We start from the raw sequence: 26441 nt of genomic DNA, 5'->3' as shown, positions 1-26441 counted from the left end.
GCCTGAAGATCCCATATAAACTCCCATGAAGCCCTGTGGGAATCTGAGGCATCGCTGAAACCCAGGGGGGTTGCCATCTAGCGTTCCAGAGAAGGTAACACTCTGGCCACGTTTGCTTCCCCTGTCCTCCCAATGTGGAGGCGCCGGCCACACACTTCAATATACTGTTACAACCCTGTCAGTTGAGGTCTTATAACATCTCCTGAAAAAAAAAATGTAATTCTCAGGTGAACAAAACATACAATTCAAAAATTTCAGGTATGAAAATGTGTGTTAATATAACACAACCCCTTTATCATCCTCTGTCAACAAAAAGAGCTGATTGCAAATATTAGATGCAGTAAGAGAAAGATGAACATACATGTATTGTATGCACTAGTGAATCATGCAAATAAGTACATTTTATAATAATGGAAATATATTTTAAAAAATACCGACACAACGCACAAAGAGTGGGGACCTGCTGCAGTAGAGAGAGAGACCTCTGGCCAAGGCTTACAGTATCAAGATAAAAATGCAACCTCTTGCTATGTTGAGGGAATCATCCAACTGAGATTCAGAGCATACGAAAGAAGAGGAAAAGGACTAGGCCACTCGTTTATGGATGCCTATGTGTCCCCTCACCAAATGTATCCTGTCTGAAATCCAAAATGACTTCCTCAAGTAAATCACTAATGGGTTCTTCTTTTACTTAAATTAGGAATAATTGCTGTCCAGTCAGAAGTGTATGTGGATTTGAATTTGGCAGGCGAATTATCAGGTTTGGACATAAAATTCAATATATACTAAATATTAATATACTGTACATAGGAGTGTGGCAGTCTCTGTGAAGATGCATGGCATGGTATTTGTGTTTTGGGAGGTTCTTTATTAATTACACAGAACAAATAATTTTATGTTTCATTCAGAGACAATGATATAAAACAGGAAGGCACAGATACCTCCAGACTTTTCTATGACAACTCCAAATCCTCCTAAATCTCCTACCACTCCAATACACAGTGCCTTCTCTTCGTCATGATGGAGCATTAGGACTAGGTTTCAGGTTTTTTATGTATTGTAACACAGAAAGATTGATTTAAAAAGAGAAGTTAACCATAGGAGTTTATATACAACCCCTAAAGTATGAGTAAATGAAGAGAAAGAAAAAATGCTACTTTAATCTGACGCCACAACAGAAATACTAAATGTTTTTTTCTACTTGCTCTCCAAACAAATCTGGAGAGGTTTACCAGGTCAGTCCACATTCAGTTCATTCACTTTATTGACTAGAATTAAAAACTGGTTCACTTAAATCAAACACATTTGCTTTCATACAATGATTCAAATTTGTGTTTCCCCAATATTTATAAAAGAGCTTTGCTGTGTGGCCACCATGCAACACCACCAACATTCATGTCAAAATGATGTTTACTGTGGGAGGTTTCTCAAAAGCTACTGTTGGCTATTTAATACTTGATAATTATCTTTCTATGTTTCTCTGTACGCGTAGTTCACCATAGTCATGTGACCAGGCACAGTTCTAGAGGCAAAGTCGCCATTGTGCCATTTAAGTTCAGCCTTCCCATCACTCATTTTCTAAACCAGTGTATTTAAAATGAAAAATATTCGCAATTTCCTTAATGTCAAAAAAAATTAAAGAAAATTTCTTCGTAGGTAGAAGAAAACTTGACTTATGCATTTAACGCAAAATTTAACAAGTTTAATCAATTCATCAGTAAATGATGAATATAAAGCAAGTGCCAATTATAGACTTAATTTTCTTGAAAAAGATATCACTTCATATTCTCGCAAATACAAAATTTAGCAAAAGTCTATTTCTTCACATTACACCTGTGAAAGATATTTATAGGAAAACAAAATATGAATATGCATATGTAGTAAAACAATTTGAAAAATAAGCATTTATTATTAAATTACATGTATTATAACTATTCCACTAAATAAAATATTAAATTAAAATTGCACTCTCCTTGCTTTCTTACTTGCAAGTTCGTCAATAATGCCATCTAAGTTAATTTCTTCTGACAAATCTTTCTCTATTGCAATTAAACCTAAATTTCACAATCTCTCTTGGCACATCGACGATCTTAAGTAAGACTGAATTATTTTTAGTTTAGAGAAACCCCTTTCTCCTGTTGCAACTGTGACTGGCAGGTTAAAAATATTCTTAAGGCTACAGAAAAATTTGAAAATGATGAAATTAAATTATTTGCTTCCATAAATTCAATTTTTTTTAAAGAATCAGCAATATCATCATTGATGGTTTTGTACATCATTAATTCATTATAAAAGTCATCAACATCAACATCCCTAGATATTGAATCGCCATTAGAAACTTGTAAGGAAATATCAAAATCTGCACAAGATTTTTTTAAGTCATCTTCGGACATATTCCTGAATTCAATTAGAAATTTAAATAATGTGTTACATTCGTTTAAGGAGTTAAACCTTTCTTGAATAGAACTTAAAGCAGTATCCACAATTGTTAAGTAAAATTCAACTTTAAATAATAATTTTCGTCTTCAGTCTGCTCATCAGTGCATTCATAATCGAAAAGACAAACTTTCGTTCTGTACCTTTTAAAGGGAAATTCTATGTTAATATCAAGATTAGTCGCTAATGCTGCAACATCATTAATATATTTATTAAAGGCTGCATCAGATCTAGATGAATTTAGAAAATTGATAATTTTATTGAGTAGCTTGACGGATTCATTAATTATTGACTTAGGAGATTGTAGCAGTTTACTAGCGACATTAGTATTTGTAAGGATATCATCCCATATCAAAATTGAACAAATAAACTTAAAAGTGAACACATTGCCCAGTAATGAATTTGCTGCAACTTTAGTTTTTATATCTCTGGAGTCATCATCTATTAGCATATTTAAACTTTTTATTACCTCCTTTAATTGCAAATTTAGAGGTCTTTGCACAACCGGCAGAACCGGGCCTGCATGTGACAACCAAAACCAATGCTATGGGCATAATAAACATGCCATTAGATGGTTCCGTTTTTGGTCCATGGAACTACGATGACTTTACATAACATGGCAATAAACAAAAAGTTAAATATCGACAGTTGCCATCCATATTTATTTTCTCTCCTTATGTTTTGAAAATAGACACTTATTTATGGGAAGGATAATATGGCAAGAAAACAATATTTATGAGCATATCAAGTGGTTATGTAGATGAGCATCTCTGTAGAATGTTTTTAAGATCTCATGGAGTCCACACCTTGATTGCATGATGCTCTTCAAGTAGACAAAGGTGGATGCAATCAGGTCCGGTTGAGAAACATGCACCGGTACACCATGTTGCTGCACCCATCACACAATGAAACACCTCAGGATCCCGGTTGCCAACCCCCAAGACAGACACACAGCCCAGTCCCACCCTCTGGAAATAACCATCTATCTGCCGCAGTCAGGTGTTACATCGGCATTCCCTTGGCCTGGTGCAGCCGCTCAGGTCCTCAGCCACATCACCCTCAGGAAATCGCGCCACATGGCTGTAGTGCCATAATTGATGCTCACTCACAATGCAGGTAATGTGTCTCATTTGGGACTCTGTGAGCAACAACTTATTCGACACAAACCAGTCGTACCCAAGGATTCTCTGAACAGGCACAGTACTGAAGGAGTCCAGTCTTCATCTCAGGTCACAGGACAGCATCCATGTCTCACAGCCATATAGTAAAACTGGAAGCACCAGGACTCCAAAGGCTTGGACCTTCGTCCTTTTGAAAAGGGACCTCTTCATTTCTCATGCTCCCCCAATCCATCTAATGATTTCATAGGAAGAGTCACCAGAAACTTGAATGTCGCTGTTATGGTAAGTAAACCACTCAACAGGACCATTTCATCACCTGCCCTGACTGTGACTCACCAAGAATCAGATTCGGATGTGTGTAATGTTTTGGATACTCTGTAAGCAGGACGAGGGTCACTAGACTATAGATGGTGTGTGACTTACTCACAGATTCCTCTAACAAACGCCTCCTTATCTGCTCTCAGAGCCCTCGCTGCCATCCTTCTCAGTTCCTGATACAGATTGGAGGAGCCATCAAGCCATACGATGCGACTCCTCTTGATGATATCCAGGATGCCCTGCAATATGAAATACCACCTTCTGGGAACACCGGCAACACCAACACAGCACTCAGCAACCTTCAGGGTCTTGTCACAGAAGGACTCCCACATCACATTAGGATTGGCAGTCTCAGCCAAATCTGCAACTTCTTCACACAAACTGCATGCAGTAATAGAAGGATGACCGTTTTACTCCATCAATAAGACAAGGTTGTTCAATCGAAAAATGTGTTAACTTTATATTTTTATTTCAGCAGATGATAGCCCAATTTGTCATGTCCACATGTTTGAACCTGAGCTCATTTTAGCAATTCATAATTAATATGGCACACATCTGGATCAGATAAAATATCTGATAAAAAGACACTATATAGTATTCCAAATGCTGATTTTTGTATTTGGGCCAGATCTGTCATAGAGTCACTTTGCTATTATAATTGATATGTGGCAGAATTGGTCCTGATTCAACCAAATTGTTTGTACTTGGTCCAGCTCTGAGCTGAATCCTGCCCAAGTAGATACATAGTGCTGAACTGTGCTGAATTTGGGTGGTTGTGTTAAAAGATACTGGGCATGGTCTGTGTGCCATCTCTGTGCCAGATGATAGCATATGCAGGCCCTATCATTTTTTTGTACGGTTAAGGTTCTTGGATTGCAGAACACGTTTTGCAAAGCGCTGTCAATTTTTTGAGTGGGGAGCAGAAAATGCATTGTTAACCTCAAATGCAAACTAATCAAATCTCAGTAAAATACATTCTGTACCTTATGACAGGAGCAGTATACATGGAATATTGTGAATTATTATTATTATTACTAGCCATCCCCCGTGGCTCTGCCCGTGTAGTAATAAAACAGGACAGTGAAGAGGGCCCAGCCTGGCTCCCCACTCCTGACGTCATGCTCCCCTCGGCCCGCATCTTCTGTCTTGGATTAGCGCAAATATATTACTCCTGCAAGCGGATTATGATTCTTAGCACCATGAGAGAAGTCGCAATATCATCCAGAATGTTCAAGCAACTTATAGAAAAAAAAATGATCTAAATCCGTTAAGTAATTCTCTGGTGAAAAGCAAACAGACATACAGACAGACAGACATTGGATTTTATATATAGAGATTAATCAGTGAACACCAAAAAACATTGACACTTGGAAATACAGCTTAATAGAATAACAAAAAATAAACAACAAAACGTTTATTCAAAAGAAATAATGACATATTCACATTATTTTACAAAATTAAAGTAACACTAAAGGCACAAAATGCATTCAGTAAGTAACAAATAAGAGTTGAGTGCAGTAAGGCACAATTTTATTATAACCCCAGAGGAGCCACACAATGAGAATCTTAAAGCTGTTATATTTAGTTATACTTCGGGAAAGACTGTAATCAAAGTTCATTTAAATTTGTGACATTTTTTAAATAATGGATGTCTACATTTTAAACCTCATAAACCTACAAGTCAAAATAGGCGTGATATAAACTAAAATAAAACAGTATTTAAATAGAAATCGTCTATTTACCATGTACACGATTTACAAGTTAAGAAACACATTTCAAAGAATAACTGAAATTGTCATATTTAGCATTATTATACATATCTAAAAACACAATATACCATTTTTGGTTTCCTTGTCAACAAAATACTCTACTTTTTCTATTCTGTTTCTGTGCAAGCTTAACTTTTGCCCATATAGCGTAAATCAATCGAGATTTGCAATTTTGTTAAAATATAAACATATTTTGACGTATTATAGGTAGGCTCCCTTTATGTTTTGGGTTTAATTGATTTCAAAAGTAAAGCTATTTTTTATGATTATGGATGTGATTTACTGTAATATATTTATACTACTATACATATCCATTTCAGAAGATAAAAATTATGTCAATTTGAAATTTTATTAGATCATAAAATAAATTTGGAAGTGGTCAGTTACATATAATAATGTACACCAAGGCCATAGTGTTTTAAAAAGCAAATGGGCATTATGTTTGATGTCTACTTTCACAGTTAAAATTAAACAGAATGATTAACTCGTCCACTCATTTTTCAATAATCCGCAGCAAATTGTTAAATACATATATACATATACATGTGAAGTAGGGGATGAATAATTTGAAAAGAAAATGAAAGTCTGAATTTAAAAATAGAAATTTTTAATTAACAGAATTTTCTATGCATGAAAAGACTATATGTGGATTTTAATTTGGATGTCATTTGAATATTTCCTTCAAATTGTCTTCTTCTGAGTGAAGTCCAGTCTTCAGCAGTGTGTGTTAGTTAAATCTGTATCAGCAATAATTAGCTTTTTGTTACTTCAAATGGTACTGCACCTGAAAAGAAATACACTCATGAAGTACATGTAGTAACATTGCAGGGTATTAATTTATTTTTATTAACAATAATAATCGACCTTCCCATTTTTTAATGAAATTCAATAAGTAAGTAATCGGTTAGCCAGAGCTTATTCCTGCAGAAATGAGCCACAAGACAGAAGCAAAATTTTTAAAGGACATGGCAGGACAGACAAATACGATTAAGTTGAATTTAGAGCTACCAGTAGATGGTGGTTTTGAATGTGAAAAACAGAGTATTCAAGGAAGGTTTTACAGTCCAAAAGTATAACTGCATATTTTAGGTCATTTTTTATTTTGTTTTTATTCATTTTTATGACTGTTGTACACAGTGCCATCCCTAGTCAAACTGGGGCTTCAAGTGGAATGTTCTTGTCAACCGCACCCTACACTGAATCTACATTAGTGTTTCTTGTAACAGCTTTAATTTGAACAACTAATATAAAAATAAGCCAGTCACGGCATACTGCACGGTAACATGCAGTGAACACACTTGACTTATAGTTTTCATACTCTTTCCCTGTACATTCCCCATTCGCTTGCTCAGAGGTTGATGCACTTGCTGCTTCGTGTGCAGCTCTTGTTTTCTCCACCCTAGTGGCCCGCTTCTTCTCTTCTTCTGTCGGCATCTTTTCATCTTAAAACTGGTTAAATCAGTGTTTGTGTTGCAATTACTTAGTATGTTTTCTTAATTTTTTGCTTAAGGTGGCACTTAAGTGTTCAATCTGCCTCAAGAATGATTTAAGATATGAAGAGGTAGAGGAAGTGATGGCAAAGCTGGTAGGGATGAGAACGGCACCCATAAAAACAAAAAGAGGAATAAAAATCATCACCCCGAAAGCATACAGTAGAGGTCACGTAGTATATGTGTACCAAATTTCAGGTCAATAGTTGAAAACGGTTTGCGAGCTACAGGTGATTTAAACTCCTGGACAGACAAACGGGCAGCCATGGTAGTGTATTATATATATATATATATATATATATATATATATATATATATATATATATATATATATATATATATATATATATATATATATATATATATATATATATACAGTATATAAATTAACAAATGAACACACATCACAAACTTAACTATAACTTTTAATGTCGAATACAAATACTTTTTTTAAAATAATCAAAAACTGAAGGTGAATGTTTCAGGATTTATTCAGTCAATTGGCTGCATATCACAACAAGACATGCCTACATTTTCTGAAGGCAAAGTCATCTATTAATTCATCACATGACAGCTTCTGTGCAAGGTCTGAGCTGATGATAGCCAAGTTGCTTATATGTTCTTGCACAGTGGATGACCTCAAGTATGTCTTGATGAGCTTAATGTTTGAAAAACCAGTAACTGGAAGGGTTGCTTCAATCTGGAGGGCAACCAATAGATTTGGACTTCAGTTGTATTTAATGGCAATGATAATTGATTTGTTTTCTTTATAAATGAAGGCTTATTCCATTCCTTATTATTATTAGTAGTAGTAATAATAATAATTATGATAATAATAATAATATTTAAGGGTTAATGGTTAATAATAATGTGCTGCTACTCTTTATTACTTGATATAGCCAACAGTATCACTTGTGAATTGTGATACAACTACAACAAAAACAATTTTAATACTACTACTACTACTAATAATAATGATGAAGACAATATAAAACACGAACTTCTACTACTAATACTGTATATACAATACCATTAATAAAATAAAAAACAACTACAACTACTGCTACTGAAGTTGTTAAAAAATTACTTAATGCAGCAAATGCAGGATGAAAATAAAGGTGAATATTTAGATATTTAAACAATGAACATGTGAATCTATCACGTACTCTTATGAATTTATCTTATTTAAGTTCATTTTGTCCTTTTGGTGACAGCAGGATGCAACAATACATTGACTAAATCAGTAATAAGAATTGAACTGATTGCTCTTTTTGTATGTGACGGTTGCTTGCATGGTGCTTTCCCACAATTCTGCCAACAACTAACTACTTAGTACAGGAGCCACCTGTGTATTACTAAAGTTTAGAAATGTGTCCCCATTTCAGCAACACTCGGAGCACTTCACATGCTGAGTAACGTTAGCAGCCTTTTACAACATGTAGGTAATGAGGTCCATATGGTGCTAATAAATAATCATCAACCATGTGTCATCTAGGTACTATAACATCAGGTAATATCTGTTAGATAGATAGATAGATAGATAGATAGATAGATAGATAGATAGATAGATAGATAGATAGATAGATAGATAGATAGATACTTTATTAATCCCAAGGGGAAATTCACATAATCCAGCAGCAGTATACTGATACAAAAAACAATATTAAATTAAATAGTAATAAAAATGCATATAAAAGCAGACAATAACTTTAAATAATGTTAGCATTTACTCCCCCAGGTGGAATTGAAGAGTCGCATAGTGTGGGGGATGAACGATCTCCTCAGTCTGTCAGTGGAGCAGGACAGTGACAAAAGTCTGTGCACTGAAGCTACTCCTCTGTCTGGAGATGACACTGTTCAGTGGATGCAGTGGATTATTCATGATTGACAGGAGTTTGATTAATGCCCGTCGCTCAGCCACAGATGTTAAACTGTCCAACTTTACTCCTACAATAGAGCCTACCTTCCTAACAAGTTTGTCCAGGCGTGAGGCGTCTTTCATCTTTATGCTGCCTCCCCAGCACACCACTGTGTAGAAGAGGGCACTCGCCACAACGTCTGGTAGAACATCTGCAGCATCTTATTGCAGATGTTGAAGGATGCCAACCTGCTCAGAAAGTATAGTCGGCTCTGAGCTTTCTTACATAGAGCATCAGTATTGGCAGTCCAGTCTAATTTGTCATCCAGCTGCACTCCCAGGTACTTACAGGTCTGCACCCTCTGCACACAGTCACCTCTGATGATCACAGGGTCCATGAGGGGCCTGGGCCTCCTAAAATCCACCACCAGCTCCTTGGTTTTGCTGGTGTTAAGATGTAAGTGGTTTGAGTCGCACCATTTAACAAAGTCTTTGATTAACTTCCTGTACTCCTCCTCCTGTCCTCTCCTGATGCAGCACACAATAGCAGTGTCATCAGCGAACTTTTGCACGTGACAGGACTCCGAGTCATATTGGAAGTCTGATGTATATAGATTGAACAGGACCGGAGAAAGTAAAGTCCCCTGCGGCGCCCCTGTATTGCTGAACACAATGTCAGACCTGCAGTTCCCAAGACACACATATTGAGGTCTGTCTGTAAGATAGTCGACGATCCATGCCACCAGGTGTGAGTCTACTCCCATCTCAGTCAGCTTGTCTCTAAGGAGCAGAGGTTGGATGGTGTTGAAGGAGCTAGAGAAGTCCAAAAACATAATTCTTACAGCACCACTGCCTCTGTCCAAGTGGGAGAGGGATCAGTGTAGCATATAGATGATGGCATCCTCCGCTCCCACCTTCTCCTGGTATGCGAATTGCAGAGGGTCACCCTTTGATGTCACTTGTAATCCATGGCTTGTTGTTAGCAGCGTACTGTTCTTACTGGAACCACAATGTCCATACAGAAGTTGATGTAATCAGTTGTGCATTCAACAGCCTCTTCAATGTTCTCACTATGTGACCCCAGCAATATATCCCAGTCTGTAGTTCCAAAGCAGTCTCTCAGGGGACCACTTCCTGAATGAGCGTGTGGTTGTAGGTAGTTCCCTCACTCTTGGTTTGTAGTGAGGCTGAAGCAGAACCAGGTTATGATCTGCTTTCCCAAGCGCAGGCAGCGGGGTGGCGCTGTATGCGTCTTTAACGTTTGCATACAGTAGGTCGATAGTCCTGTTTCCCCGGGTGTTACAATCCACATACTGGGAGAAGGCAGCCAGTTCGTCGATCTTATTTGGTAGTGAGTTCACGTTTCCCAAGATCACAGAAGGCAAACACTTGATATGAAAAATATTACACATAATGCTACTCCATTACTGCAGTAAACTGCTGACCTGAAGCTATCTATCTCCTTGTGACTGTCAACGACGTTAATTCCATGAAACAGCGATAACCCCCAATATTGTCCAATTGCGCATCTGCAGAACTCTACTCTGTGGAGGAGGTTGTTACTTTACATTATTCTTATGTGATATTACGATTTGGGTTGTGGGAGGAGTTATCTGACTCAAGTCAAGTAAAACAAGTGAATCCTCTGATCATGAATCCCACGCACAAAGCGTGATCTGCGTATAAGAACAGGTGGCTCTGAATTTACAGTTCTTCTGGGTTTTGGTTAAATCGACAGAATAAATCATTCCTGTGGCAACCAGTAGAGGGAGCAGTGAGACTCGGTTAGTGCTGTTTAGACTACTCTGTTCCCTCTCGGTTGCTACTCTGATGCTTCATTCAAATGAGTGCGGCTGCACAGAAAGGCTGCACAGTTTCACTGTCTCCATTATTTTTCTGGTTACAGGTGAGTAATATTGGGTGTAACCACACCAATCGTCATGAAATCACACTGTAACGCTTTAGATTAAACGTCTTAATAGTTATAGTGCAAAGATGCCTATTTTGTAAAACATTTCAAGGTTAGTCTTTATTTTTTAAAAGGACGCTGACTTTCCCGCCAACAGACAGTATTTTAATATGTATGAACTCGTTTGTATTAATTTGACATGCTCTTGTACACCTCCAAATCTCGACATATTAGTAACTTCGTGTTTTTTGACTTTGCATCACATATGTGTTAACAAGTGGGGAAATTCATGTGAAGGACTAAAGATGAAGCGTTTAGTTAAACTGTTAAACAGCTTGTATGGATGCAGTTTACATTGTATTGTGTTAAGTTCTGAATGCGGGCCATCTTAAATGTGTATGTTTAATCTCCTTATATAATATGCTACCGTGGCTGTCTGTTTGTCGGTCCAGGATTTTAAATCACCTGTAGCTCGCAAACCGTTTGATCTATTAACCTGGAATTTGGTACACATATACAATACTATGTGACCTCTACTGTCCGCTTTCGGGGTGATGATTGATCCTCCAAGGTCAAAGGTCAACCCAAGAAGGTCAAGGTCAAAAATCAAATAACCTCTAGTCTAAAATTTGGTACACATATACTACACTGAAACTCTGCACTACAGCTTTATATTAAAAGTGAAGAGTTTTGGAATTATTACTCTTTTTTTTATTTTATTTATTGTAGTATCAGCTCTCTGCAGCAGGTGGCCGTGTGCATATGGGTACCATTCTCATCCCTAGCACCTTTGCTGTCATTAACCCTACCTCTTCATATCTTACATCATTGTACACATATATGGTCAACAAAGGTTAAGGTCAAGGGTCAGCAGAATATGGTCAAGTGTATTGGCTGCATGTTATCGTGCAGTGTGCCGTTACTGTCTAGTAAGTATATAATTAGTATAGAATGACAGTTCATAATATTATTGTTGTGCTCTTTTCTATGTATATACTGTAGCATGCATTCACTGAAGAACTGCACCATTTTACGTTGGATGTTTCCAAAGAAAGAAACTGACAGTGATATAAGACTGAAAGTATATTGAATTTCTGTGTATACAGTATGTGTGTATTTTTAAGCACCATTTTAAATTGGATGTTGCCAAACACAGAACTTTTCTCAGAACTGATAAGAAACAACAGCATTGATCCTGACACACACATTGAGATGCCACTGTAATATAGTGTTACAGTTATGAACGTTTACATGTACTGTAACATATTTTAGGCTTTTTAGGTGGAGCTAGATTGCCAGCTGGTCTAGATGAGCCAGGCGTCAAAATGTTGTGCATGCTTATTTTCTCTAGACATTCTGTCTATTTATTTAAATTGTGATTTCTTGATTTTTGTATTCTTATTTTTCACTTATGAGAATTATAAAAACAAAATACTGTATAACTATAATTTCTTTTTACATATATTCTAATGTATGTATGCAAATTGCATGCTGTTCCATTTTCTGTTATGGTTTTTTATTTATAAATTTGTTTATATACCCCAAATATGTCTCTGCCATGAGATGCATATAAGAATAAACTGAGTAGTATTGAATCTATACTAATAAAAGGCAAAGCCCTGACTGACTGACTGACTGACTCACTCACTCACTCACTGACTCACTCACTCATTCTCCAACTTCCCGTGTAGGTAGAAGGCTGAAATTTGGCAGGCTCATTCCTTACAGCTTAATTACAAAAGTTGGGCAGGTTTCATTTCGAAATTCTACGCGTAATGGTCATAACTGGAACCTATTTTTTCATCCATATACTGTAATAGACTGCAGCTCGATGGCCGTGGGAGGCGGAGTTGTGTCTCGCGTCATCACGCCTCCCACGTAATTGAGTGCCTTCCCATATAAGGTAAATATTCACGGGTGAAGGACTGTGCTTAGCATATTCATAAGTAAATATATCTGAATCACAAACTGATGTTAATTATATTTTGTCCATGAATACTTATTAAATAATTCCAAATAGTCTGTCTGCTTCCTTTCATAGCTTTTCCGATGGTTGTGCTGCTTCCAGGCATGTATTTTCATATTAAAGCATTTAACCAATCACATTTCAGCCATCATTTGTTGCCAGGCAGAGAGGACTTTACAATCCGTTGTGCAGACACTCTAACACAGAATAAATGTCGATTAACCTGTTGCTTCAACCAATCAGATTATGAGTTGGTGTCAGTAGGGCCCTGTAGCAGGCGTACGGCGACGTCACCGTATTCAGACCCATTGATTGGATAGAAGCCACAGGTTCTATTTTCAGTATTAGCTTCGATGGCGATAGAAAGGGACTTTTTGATGGAACTGAGGCGCACGGATAATCCGTACGACAGTGATTGAACTGTTTTTGAGGAAAGAGAGGAGGATGGATTTTGTTTACAAATAATCCGAAGTTTTAGTGAGTAAAATGTTGCGATTTTCCTAAATAATATAAGAAATAAATAATCAACAATAAAGCCAAATTGTCATTAAAAGAACAATCAAGAAACAACACAACAAGAGCGCAAAACCCACCCCACCCAGTGCCAGATTGTTCACTCTAAATTCTGAATTGACCAGTGTGTGTTTGAGAGAGATAGAGCTCTGCTCCTTCCAGGCTTTGGGAAAAAACTAAATGGTCCAAATAAATTGATTTTTTAAATTTAAGCATAGAAGAGTTGAGTTAATATCTTTATTTATGGGTAAAATGCAAAGCAATAGTGAAATAACAAGCAAAGCGGGTTGGATAATGAGTAACTGACTGACCTGGTAATACATGATGATTCACTGTAAGATATTTTGTTAAAATCAACATGTTAAACTAAATTTAAAGTAAAAAAATCAAAGTATTTAACCTTACGTTTTCCCTAGAAATATTTACTTTCCATTTTGACTGAATGTCACAATAAAGAGGTCTTAAAGTTTGGGTAGATTGCTGTGTGTTCTTCCTTCTTTTAAAATGCAGTTGTGTCATGTTATAGTGTGCTGTGGCGCAACTGCAAATTCAAATGCCAATGTCTGTTTGAAAAACACACAGAACAATAAAATATTTCAAAAAAGTAAATGAAGATCAATGTGATTTGGAAAACACAACTGGAGCCTGGCACATTCAAAATGACTAAAGATTGTCACAACCTTTTAACTGAAAAGTACTTAAAGAAAATGGTTTAGAAATTGTTGTGAAAGTGTGTTTTGATGTTACGAATGTGCATTTTGATTCTTATTGTGGAACAAAATACATTTATTCTTCTCACTTCATTCTCTTGCTTAAATTCTATTCAGGATTGATGGGGGTATAGAAATGCAAAGTGTTCTATTAAAAATGTGTTTAGAAAGCAGAACTGACCTTTGTACTACAGAAAGCCCCAGAGAATCCTGGACGACAAAAACATCTGTTAGGATACACACATCTGCCCCCAAACAAACATTTATTGTGACATATTGCTGTGAAAAAAAAGTGGCAGGTTAGCATCTTACATTTATAAAAAGTTCTATATTACTCAATATTACTTAATTTATTAGAACATGCTCACAGCTTACGTGTTTGGCACTGTAGCCCTTCCCATCCAGCTGGACAGTGACATGTATTGGGTCCCACACATTCTCCACCATTTTTACACTTCTGTAAACAAATGGCTGACAGAAAAAGATAAATCAAATTACTCTTTTTGCTGCTGACTCAAATTCTGCTCTCTTACACTCTACCAGTTTCATGGGTTGGCTCTTGGTTCTGTCCATGGCCCCTCTCCTTTCATCCTCTTTAGCCTAACATAATTAGGCTGTAATCCATGTTGTGTTTCACCAATTATTTAAGTTATATTCAGTCATGTGGAGATCCTTAATTACGGTTATGCTTCCTGCTTGACTGTTTCCCTGATGGGCTAAATAAGTAATAATTTCAAAGCATATGTTTTGTAGGTGGGATTCTGGACATTAAAGAGGGGAACAATAGCAGTATTTTGTTTTCTTTGAATTGTTCTAGTATAAGCTTTTGGATATTTATGCAGTTTCTTCTGTTCCTTAGAGTTCAAGTTTTGGTAATTCTGTTTGTTAATCATCATGCTTCAGGTTTAGATTTACTATGTAACTTTTTGTAACAATGGGGCAGATGAAGCCCCATGAAGCTTTTGAAGATTCGTTCTGATTGTGCTATAAAACAAAACATAAAGTTTTGGTCCTTCATAAACAATAAAATCTGATGTTTTGCAGAAATTATAGCAGTCATGAGCGTGAGAGAGCGGAAGAAGCATGCATATAACATGTGCACTAAAATTCTAAGAACACTGTGTGTTCACTTTGATCTTCTGATATTCATGGTGCCATTAGGATGCTGCAGTAACTAAATGTAAGTATGTGCAACAATTTTGTACAATAAGGTTTAAATGTGGTGTCCTAAAGATGTAATTTGTTGCCATGATAGCAAACATCATAAACGTATTATAAGCCACTCCTGATTCCAAATTATGTGGCAACATTTTCATGTGAGGAGATCTTTGCTATGAGGCAATGTGAAAGATTAATATTTTCCCTTCAGTGTTAGGAGAATAATAGTATTAGAGAGAATCATAATGGGTTTAGGCAATGTCCCTACCGAATTAATTAAACATTACAAGTTGCTGGTCGGGACTGCGTATTTAATTTGGTATCATCTGTATAAACGTACAAAATATGGCTTGCAGTTCCATGTCCACTTTTATAGTACGTGTGTTACAGGATAACACAAAGTTTTAAAGCAGTGAAACCATTGCTGATGTTTAAGGCTTTGGACATCATCAATCACATGGTAATGAGAGTTTAAATAACGGTCAACACATTGTGTCGACTCAGTATACTTCACAAAAGTGACTCAAGCTTCAAAGCCAGTTTTTGTTCTAAATTTGAGGAATCCTTAAACTGTAATCAGTTCTGGTCTCTCTTCATTGGCTACCTGTAAAATACAGGTTACAGTTTGCAGTTTTATTATTTGTCTTTAAAATACTCAGTGGTTGGGCCACATGTTATATTACAGACCTCCTTCACCATCTCTAAGCTTTTGAGATCATCTGATCAAAAAGTTGTGTCCATCCCCTAGTCTCGACTGAAGTTTAAGGGTAATCATGCTTTTTCTGTGGATCTATCTATCTTTTAGCATTTTTATGTTTAATAAATTAATTTTTTTCTGAAGTTATTTTTATTCTGTGTGTAAGTACAGCACTTTGCTCATCATTTGTGGTTTTTAAATGTGCTTTATTAATATTGATTGATATTAATTGTAAAGATTATTGGGAATCCTATTTTTCCTTTTCTTTGTTATGATTTTGACATTTGTTGTTCTTTTTTAGTTAGTCACAATTATTCCCTAAGCAAAGAACTTAATTTTTCTAGTTTGCTGTTTTTTCAATGTTCTACTGTCCTTGTTAATTATGTATACTGTACTGCCATATTTCCTGAAACATTTATTTCAGTTACCATTAAGGTAATTGAATTTCCTTCAATTAAACCCACAATATTTGTGTTAAGTGAGATATCAGTGAGGGTCTTGCTGTTAGATGTGGCTTTAATTAAGTACAGTCTTACAGGTGGTCGCAGGGCTTCAGCATGTGATTAACAAATGGCAAAAGTGGGGGTGAAGAGCAGTAAATTATTGACCATGTTTGGAATTGTTATCTCTTAAGTAAATATGTTTGTTGAAATTTAAGAAAGTAGACTAGAACTATTTTAGCTCTTTATTGCCTGTAATAAATCCTGAATAAGGTTAGGAGGACAAAGGTGCAATGTTTCTCCAAATGGACTGCAAACAACATTTAATATCCTAGGGCAGTGGTTCTCAAACTCAGTCCTAGGGACCCACTGTGGCTGCAGGTTTTTGTTCCAACCAGATTCACAATTGGTGATAATAATTGATAACAACTAATCTAATTTAATGAGCTGGTCTTTTTTACTCTACTCTTATTCTGCATTTAGAAAAACAACAGTATGGTTTTTACATTTATAAGACATTTACAAAAGCTTCTGTTTTTTTTCTAAAGCTATAAATGCTTAACTCTCTTTTGTTGTTTTTCTATTATTTTTCCCCTTTCCTGTGTAGTTTGCTCCCTTCATTTAACCCTAACAGTGACAATTAATAGCCAGCATAGCAGACACCCAGGATGATGAAAGCAGCAACGACTTCAACACCAATCCCGCTAATTAGTAAATAATGAATTAAATAACCAGAACACCTGGAAAACCAGCATGAAAATGAGGCTGAAAATACTGTTAAAAATTAAAAAAAAACTTCATATTCACCATATAACTGCTTATTACATTTTAATAAAAATCTACCAAACTTGTAATTTCCACATTTACTCGAAACCACAGACACTAGGAAATAATGACTCACTTAATTAGGCTAAGAGTCCGATAAAAAATGGAAGCTGTTTGGAACAAACACCTGAAGCCACAGTGGGTCCCCAGGATCGAGTTTGGGAACCCCTGTCCTAGAGGGCACCTGTACATTGATATTCTTAGGGACCAAGAAGGCCAAGACCATCAAATTATTTTCCTAATTACACTAGCACTTTTCAATTACTTTAAAAGAAACATTTGCCTTTATTTGATACACACTTTTTAATAATCATTTTTCATTTTATTTTTTTGTTTTATTTCTTTTACTACTATTTTTGCCATTTTCCATGTTCTGTCACCTTCTTTTATTTTTTAGACCATTCACAACAGTCTGCTTTAATGACAAAATAAACTAAGAGATTAAGGTGGAAATTTCAAGACTAATGCTGAAATTTCTGCTTTCATCACAAAATTGACCTTTTCACTGTGTCCCTGTTTTTTTTCCTCTGTGGCTTGAATAAGCTGCTGTACATTCTAATACTGTTGTGAAAGTGCAAAAAAAAAAAAAAAGATGGCGGAGAAGATGGTGTGTGAGACCTTTAAAATCTATCATGTTATTACGTTGGGGAATATGTGACGCTTGAATATAAATGCACCACAAATACATTTTGCTTCACCATATCGAAACCATTCATCAAACATCAAAGCTTGCACATCGATCCTGCAGGATCTCCAAAGCGGCTTAATCTCACATGTTGATAGTAAACAAAGATTTGAAAAAAGTATAACTCCCACATCAGCTGCTACTTAACTTATACATGTGCACCACAGAATCTGTCATCACGTAGAGCATTACAGAGTGGTACTCTGGCTGAAATCTGAGAACAGGAAGGCCCTCCAGCGTATCATCAAAATGGCTCAGAGAATTACTGGTGCTCACCTACCATCACTGGAAGATATCTTCACTAACTGGTGCAGCAGAAAAACAGAGAAAATTTGTAGAGATCCAGCCTACCCCGACCGTAGCATTTTCACTCCTATGCCCTCTGGCAGGTGCTTCAAAACCCTGCATGCCTGCACTACCAGGCTGAAGAACAGCTTCTACCCCAAAGCAGTCAACCTATTAAATGCACAGCAATCACTGCCTCTTCCTATAACAGAAACCACCACTGATTTAACTGAACTTCTGCATCAACCCCACACAGTTACATATTTGTACATGACCCTTGTGGAACTCATGACCACTACACTAACTGTAATTCTCACTGTGACTTCATTTATTATTTTTTTATGCTTACAAATTTACCTTTACTTTTATTACATACTAGCTGTAGAAGCCTGTGCTGTAAAAAGCTCATAGAAACCATGGATTCTGACACTTCAATCATTCAGTCGCACAGGTTGTCCATTAGCGGCTCCTTGTTGGTTTCGTTTTACCGACGTGCTCGCTTCCGTTGTCTATCAGTGGCTATGTGAGTTTTGCTCTCCTTGGAGGTTTCGTTTTGCTGATATGCTTGCCTTGCTTGTGTATAAGCGACGGCGGTTTCACTTTGGCAACAGAGTCGCTTTCTTTGCTCTTCACGCTGTAGCCTCGCACTTTCAGGCTGCCTCACACTTCTGGGCCGGACAGACAGACACACACACTTCCACGCCTAGATGTTTATATATAAGATTTACCTTTACTTTAACTTTGTATATTTGGAACTGTTAATAGTAACATAATTTAACGTTTACTTGTAAATTTGTGCTTCTTGTAGTTAAATGCCTCCTCTTATATACATTTATCTAAGGTATCTAGAGACTTGCTCCAAATAATATTGTATTGTATTGTACAGTGACAATAAAGGTATCTTACATCTTCTATTTTATCTGCATGTCTACAACACGGGCGGCACGGTGGGCAGCACTGCTGCCTCGCAGTTAGGAGAACCGAGTTCACTTCCCGGGTCCTCCCTGCGTGGAGTTTGCATGATCTCCCTGTGTCTGCGTGGGTTTCCTCCCACAGTCCAAAGACATGCAGGTTAGGTGCATTGGCGATTCTAAATTGTCCCTTGTGTGTGCTTGGTGTGTGTGTGCCCTGCGGTGGGCTGGCGCCCTGCCTGGGATTTGTTTCCTGCCTTGCTCCCTGTGTTGGCTGGGATTGGCTCCAACAGACCCTCATGACCCTGTAGTTAGGATATAGCGGGTTGGATAATGGATGGATGTCTACAACACAGTGTGTAGGTGTGATCAAATAAAGATGAGGTCTAATATCCCAAATGATTTTAAAAGTGGTGTTTTATTTAAACATTCTCAGACTGTGTATAACAACATATTCATTTGAATTCAACTAGACCAATTTACTCAGAATACATAAGAATTTTACTTATTTAAATACCTAGAAAATCAAATATTTCTGGTAAAGCTGGGAAAGGTGTACTTACGAATGTTGCATCGTTTCCCTTTCCATCCTGAGGAGCAGGAGCAAACATTGGGTCCTACACACTTTCCACCATTCATGCACACTGGATCGCAGACACCTGTGAACAGTGAAATGCATTTTATATTGACAATCATATTCTTGTACTGTTCAATTCAGTGTCAGCATTCATTACAATAAAAAGTATTCAACATTGCACCTTGATATCTAGGTTCCAGACAGTTTTTTGGCATCATCAGTATCTGTGAAATTTATAAACCTCTTCTGAATAGCATACAGTTTGCAAAGAAAAAGCATGGGAGAAAATAGCAGCACATGAGTGGCTCCTCTACACAGTATACTGTACTTGTACACACTTGATGAAAGCTATAGAGCTGGAAATTATGTCTGTTGCCTTCTTTTCTCTTCAGCATGGAAATAACCTTTTTTTCCTTCTGGAGATGCATGGTAATGCAGCCCTTTACTAGGTCCAATGTCTATTGACTGAAAATAGTCCAATGATTACTTAAACCTTCTTTCTACTATCAACCAAAACAAAAAACAAAAACATAGGAGAAAGAAAAAGGCAAAGAATGTTTCCCAATGTCCATGGAACTGACTGTAAAATCCCTAAAGCACAGCTGAGTTTTGCTGTAGAGCCGCTGGCATATTGGCAATGCCTCAAGAAGACTGCTTGTGACATTGCAGTCACAGATCCAATGCAGTTTGTGCCATTATGCCCTTGTCAAGCCTGCACTCAAACCTTCATAACAATGCATTTTGTTTGTAAACATCCAATATTTTGTGCAAACTTTTTTATGCAAAGTAGACAAATATGGTCCAGTGCTGGTGAAGTGTAAGCACTTCAAGTGCTGAAAACAAATTGGAAACTTTGAAAACAAAGTATAGTGAAAGTAAAATTAATGCTTAGCACATTTGTAATTACATATTTTTAAACTTTAAATCCAGGCAACATTGGAATCGACAGATTTCTCTAAATAATGTAAGTGTTTCAATTACAATCTGTTTTTAATCGAGTTTCTCCACCCTACCAGGAAGACATGGCAGCACTTGAAGTTGTGCAGAAGTGAGCGACCAAGTGCATCCCAGGACTTGAGCAGATCAGACTGCATGGGACTTAATCCAGGCTTTCAAAATTCCCAAAAGCATTGATAAAGTACATCCAGCAAAATTATTTCAACTTAACAGTGAATCACACAGTTGAGGACACCACTGGAATTTAAGAGGACATGCTTTGAAAGCACTGCTTTATGCTAAGGGTTGCAGGAATCTGAACCATATTAGCGAAAAGTATCTGAGATATTGGAACAGCTTAACTATTAGCTAAACAAACAAGCTTGATGGACTGAATGGCTTCCCCTCATTTTATCGTATTTTTATGCTTTTACGTAATCCTGCTAGACCACAAATACCAGATATTCTGGTGAACCTTAAAGTCTCTTAACAGTATTTTCCCTTTTTGTTCATATATTGTATACGCTATTATTCCACATTAGTGGGCACCTTATGTTCCATTTGTTTTTGTAGTAACATGACAGCTACCACAATATAATGTACACTTTCAAAGAATGGTCTATATTGTTGATTAACACTGTACTGCGTATTATATATATAAATATAATATATAGTACAGAAAAAAAATCTTTGCTAAAAAAAGAAAAAATTACTGTTGCAAACTATTTGACCTTATTAAAAGATTGCATTTAACGTGATGACAAAATTAAAAGGAAAATGAATAAAAACTTACTTTTTTGACACCTCTTTCCACTGTATCCATCTAGGCATGAGCACACATTATTCCGCATGCAATGTCCACCATTTTTACAAGGTGGGTTACAAACAGCTAAAGGAAGCAGAGTTTTATGTCATTAAAGAACATTGTACTGCATCAAAGTTACATCTATTTAAAAAAGCATATACACTCTTACCGATCTGACACTGAGCTCCATAAAAACCAGCAGGGCACATGCAGACATTTGGCTTAACACATACTCCACCATTTAAACATACAGGTGTGCAAACAGCTTTAAAAAAAATAAAGAAACAGAGCAGATTGCAAAATTATTGTACATTTCTGATCATGTATTAAGTAAAGAAGCAACAGCAGAGGCCAAAATAATGCCAGCAAAAGTATGTTAAAAATGATATATAAAAAATACTGCACAATATTTCTGTGTTAATTACAATACAGTAAATAAGACTTTATGTCAAGGCTCAGAAAAACAGTGGGACCTTTGACTGATTAATGGCACAGCGTCTGACAGGTGGAAGGTGTTCAAGTGAAATAATAAAAGAGGAGATGAGTTGAGGACTGTGCCTGCATGTGTGTGTGAGGCACTTTTATCGGGGTGGCACAATATCATTGTATGCTTTATCTAGATACTGAATATTACGGTCAAAAGTACATACTGCACAACAGGCAGAATTGCCTTGGGAAGCTGGTCAACATGTCTAGATGTCTTTATAACAGAAAAGTTTAGCATATCTTTTAAAAGTAAGATTCATGAGGACATGGTTAGAGTCACAACTTGCAAGTCACACAAGTGCTTTAAAGAAGCAAAAATGTCCTTACTTTCACTTCTTTTGCTTCATTTTAAGTCATCTTTTATGGACATTTACTAGTTTCTACATTTATAGCTCCTTGTGTCTTGATGAATGAGACAAGGCTCTATGACGATTTTTCACTAATTATAATGCTTATCTGCTGCTTATAATAGCTTATCTTCATTAGCAATACATAGTTTCCTCAATGTAAATCACTGAAGATATTGGCGAAGTTCGTCTAAATGATATGGTACATCATATTTGTGAAAGACATGCGAAACTGCTATTTGGTTAGCAATTCTAGACCTGTCTTCTAATATTCTGGCACCATTAGTACAGTATGCAAAGATTAGTTTAGTTACTAATAATAAACACTTTTATTTAAACAGCATATTTCAAGCAGAATTAAGAAAACTCACAGCAAAAGGTAAATATATTGAAAAAATAAAATGAAAACATTAAAAATTAGTAGTGCTAAAATCAAGTTTATAGATAGATAGATAGATAGATAGATAGATACTTTATTAATCCCAAGGGGAAATTCACAAAAAAGTCTAATCTAAAAATAGAAGATGTATTAGGTAATCACATTAACATACTCTGGGACTAAAAAATGTAAAGCTGTTCTCACAGTTAAAATTTGAAAACAATCTAGTAACAAATTGAATTAACAAGATAAAAACTAAATTACAATAGGAAGCGGAGAGCAGAGGAGGTTTCTGTCATTCAAAACCACAGTAAAAATGTGAGAAAACAAGTTTAAAAAAAGGTAAAAACAATACGTAAAATTCAAGAAGTATAACACACGCCTGTCAAAAGCATGAACTATAATCTGAAATGGTAAACTTATTTAAAAGGCACAAGTATTTCAAAGTAATTTGCAGTACCTCCCTGCTCTCCTACTAGTCTTGTATATAATGGTTTCAACTTAATTTCATGTTCAAGACAATCTGCATTTGACGTTTATTAAAAAAAACCAAACATTTCTTTTCATAACATTATTTGGGTGTAGTAGCAAAAATAAATATAATCATCTATTTTATTGTTTTTACAGAAAGTCATAAAGTCATTTTCATCCTTTATACTGCAGCGATACTTGTATGTTCATAACCTTCTTTTTGATGGTGAGGGTTTTCTCATGATTTTGCGCTTATATTGTTTCTTTTGTTTACGCATTATGGGACTATTATGCTCAGCAGGAGCTAAAATGATTCAGAAGGTACTTACAGTATGCTAAGTACATAGCATCAAATAAACAAAGTAAGTCCTTTCAGAGTGTAAAGATCTGGCCCTCATTTTGGTCCTTTTATTTAGAGTCTAAAAGGGATTTTCACCAAGGGAATTCAGGGCCATGTTTAGTGCCTCCTGAAATAATAATAATTTTACCTTTTTATCAAGTTGAGTCATGACATATAGCATGTATGAAGATCAACATTTTCAAGTGTCTGTGTCACTGAAATAGGTTGATTAAAATTTACCTATTCAATATACTTATTGAATGTTTTGAGAATTTATCAAGCATTTTGTTTGTTTTTTTTAGGTATGGAAGAGAAACTTTAAATTCAGTTCCAGTTTTCTCCAGTTGAGGTTTGAACTTCTGGAAAAAGTTGCAGAAAAGTACATTGTTAAAATTTAAATTAATGTTTTAAAAAATGCACTCCAAAAGTATCAAAAAGGTTTGGAGCTTCTGCTTCTCTTCACACAAATTTAATTCATACAGCCCTTGTAGGAGTCTCTTCTTTTAACAAAATTGCATTTATTGAAATAGTATACTGTATGGCTATTGCATTTTTTCTATTTTTCTATTATGTTTTCTGGACAGTTTCTCTGTTTATTCCCAATACTTCTAATTTACATACATTACTTGTGGAAGTAGCACATGTGCTTTATTTACTCTGCTAACAAACAGTAGTGTAGTAAAAAATAAATTAAAGAATGAAGCTACCACTCTTGAAGGTCACCATCATGCTAACAGAAGTATTAGTAGGTAATGTAGTCTAGTGGCTAAGGCTGTTCGCTATGAAGTTCTGGACCGAAGGATCGATCTTAACAAAAGAATTGTGGTTTATCCCTTACCTAATCATGTACTGTTTAATTAACAGATGACAATTCCAAATTAACAATAATTTAGAAAATACAGTAAGTGGTTTTATTAAAAAACACTCTTCTGTCAAGATAAGGTTTTATTCTGAAAAAATATTTCTACCCTTTGGAAATGCCAAATTTGTTTAATTACTCTGATAACTGCATATAGTCCTGTCACACAGCTGTGCTCAGGTCCTAATTTGGGATCCTGAGGTAGTTTGTCATGTGGTGGGTGCAGGAATGTGCTATACCAGTGCATGCTCCCCACCAACCAACATATAGTACTTAATATAATATTTCAGTTTAGGCATGATTCTATTCATTTTCTGTGGAAAGACAAAATTGATAAAGTATACCTGAGCTGCAGGTTGGTCCATCCCATCCTTCCTTACATTTACAGACATCTGGGCTAACACATTCTCCTCCATTGTCACAATGTCGGTTACACACCACTGTAAAAGTAGGGTTAATAATGATTATTTTTGTAATTTTTTGTAGTATAATTCACAACCATATACTTATACGTATTTGTATAACATAAAAAAACAATAAATAAGACAGGCATTTATACTTACTTACATGAACAGTTGTTTACTCACCCCACCACCAAAAGCCAGAATAACGTAAATTGCAAAGTAAATAAATAAATAAAATGGTATATGCATTTATTTTTTACTAAAATGGAAATGGAACTCACTTGTTTCGCATCTGGGACCAACATAACCATAAGGACATGTACAAAGGTTTCTTGCTAAGCATGTACCGCCATGGAGACAAGGAGGGTCACAATTTGCTGCAAAAAATACAAATGATGTGTCTAACTATTAATATTACATTTGTTTTACTTTATTCATTTTGTTTCTTCTTGTATCAAGCACAGATAAGTTATTTAAAATAGATATATATATATATATATATATAATATATATATATATAAAAGGAAATGTCAAAGATAAATATGTGTTACCTAATTAGACAAAAATGTAAAGCAGTAATGTATACCAACTTCAACCTATTTTTGTTTTTTATTTTATTTTTAGGGCAGCATGGTGGTGCAGTGGTAGTGCTGCTGCCTCACAGTAAGGAGACCCGAGTTCTCTTCCCGGGTCCTCCCTGCGTGGAGTTTGCATGTTCTCCCCGAGTCTGCGTGGGTTTCCTCCCAAAGACATGCAGGTTAGGTGGATTGGTGATTCTAAATTGGCCCTAGTGTCTGTGTTTGTGTGTGTCCTGCGGTGGGTTGGCACCCTGCCTGGGATTGATTCCTGTGTTGGCTAGGATTGGCTCCAGCAGACCCCCATGACCCTGTGTTCGGATTCAGTGGGTTGGAAAATGGATGGATGGATGGGTTTTATTTTCAAAAAAAAGAACACTCCAGTGGCATTCAACAGATCAAACATATAAAAATAATAACATACCAGATACAAGCATTTGCTTCAACTTTATTACAAAGAAAGGATTTGGTTTTGTTGCTGGAACATTTGAATATATGGCATTATCTTGTGCTTGAATTGGGAAATTTTGATGTTGAGGTTTCTGTTTTTGTCTTTAATTACTCAAAATTTCTAATAGTTTTGTATTTGTAACTTCTTGGACAACATTTAAGGTCTTCAGTTGGTGCCATTTTCAGTTCCCGTTGTTAGGTTAGCTTCCCTGTGTTTCTACGGGCATGACCTGTTTGTAATGAACATGACAATATAAATGGACGGTTAGGGGTTCTTTTGCTTATCCTATCTACAGATACTAAAACTCTATCAAAAACCTTTGTTCAAAGTCAGTTTAGACCTTTAACTTGTTCCTTTCAACCTCGATTATTTTGTCTCACATTTTGGCTCCAGTTTCTATTTTTGATCTCCTGGCTTTGGCCCTTTTTTCTTATCTACGTGCATCTCCCCCGTTCTGCTCATAAAGTTTACCTGCCAGTTTGCTGTCAGAACACAATGTTCATTCTAAAACAGTATTTCTGAATTATTGGCATATTTTGTAAAATTTTTGGACACATCCTCTAAGACAGAATTAGATTTTTTCTAATTTCAGATAATATAGGACATTGCTTACCCACTGAGTTATAGAAGGTGGATTGGGATTCTTCAGGTTGATCCAGATAAGTCTGCTTACTATTAATGTGGTGTAGGTTATTAAAATCCATTTTTCTCTATGCACTT

General features: G+C 36.1%; 1 protein-coding gene across 4 annotated transcripts in view; it reads right to left on the bottom strand.

The window, feature by feature from the left end:
- Positions 1-5274: 5274 nt before the first annotated feature.
- vwdel (von Willebrand factor D and EGF domains-like) overlaps positions 5275-26441 on the bottom strand; it is a 113498-nt gene continuing 92331 nt past the window's right edge. For 2 of the 4 annotated variants that reach the window (XM_039736951.1, XM_039736952.1), the window contains 8 exons: positions 24977-25072; positions 24636-24731; positions 21579-21674; positions 21398-21493; positions 19655-19750; positions 14466-14561; positions 14272-14369; positions 5275-6428 (listed from right to left, as the gene is read on the bottom strand). In XM_039736951.1, the coding sequence (XP_039592885.1) occupies positions 6408-6428; positions 14272-14369; positions 14466-14561; positions 19655-19750; positions 21398-21493; positions 21579-21674; positions 24636-24731; positions 24977-25072 (695 nt within the window). In that variant the 3' untranslated portion in view covers positions 5275-6407. Of the gene's footprint in view, positions 6429-14271; positions 14370-14458; positions 14562-19654; positions 19751-21397; positions 21494-21578; positions 21675-24635; positions 24732-24976; positions 25073-26441 lie in introns of those variants that run through there. The other 2 variants (XM_039736953.1, XM_039736954.1) reach the window with 2 other exon arrangements.

Source organism: Polypterus senegalus, chromosome 15 (assembly GCF_016835505.1).
Source record: "Polypterus senegalus isolate Bchr_013 chromosome 15, ASM1683550v1, whole genome shotgun sequence".
Classification (NCBI taxonomy): domain Eukaryota; kingdom Metazoa; phylum Chordata; class Cladistia; order Polypteriformes; family Polypteridae; genus Polypterus; species Polypterus senegalus.
The sequence above is the reverse complement of the archived record's forward strand: the minus strand, read 5'-3'. Positions and strand labels throughout refer to the sequence as shown.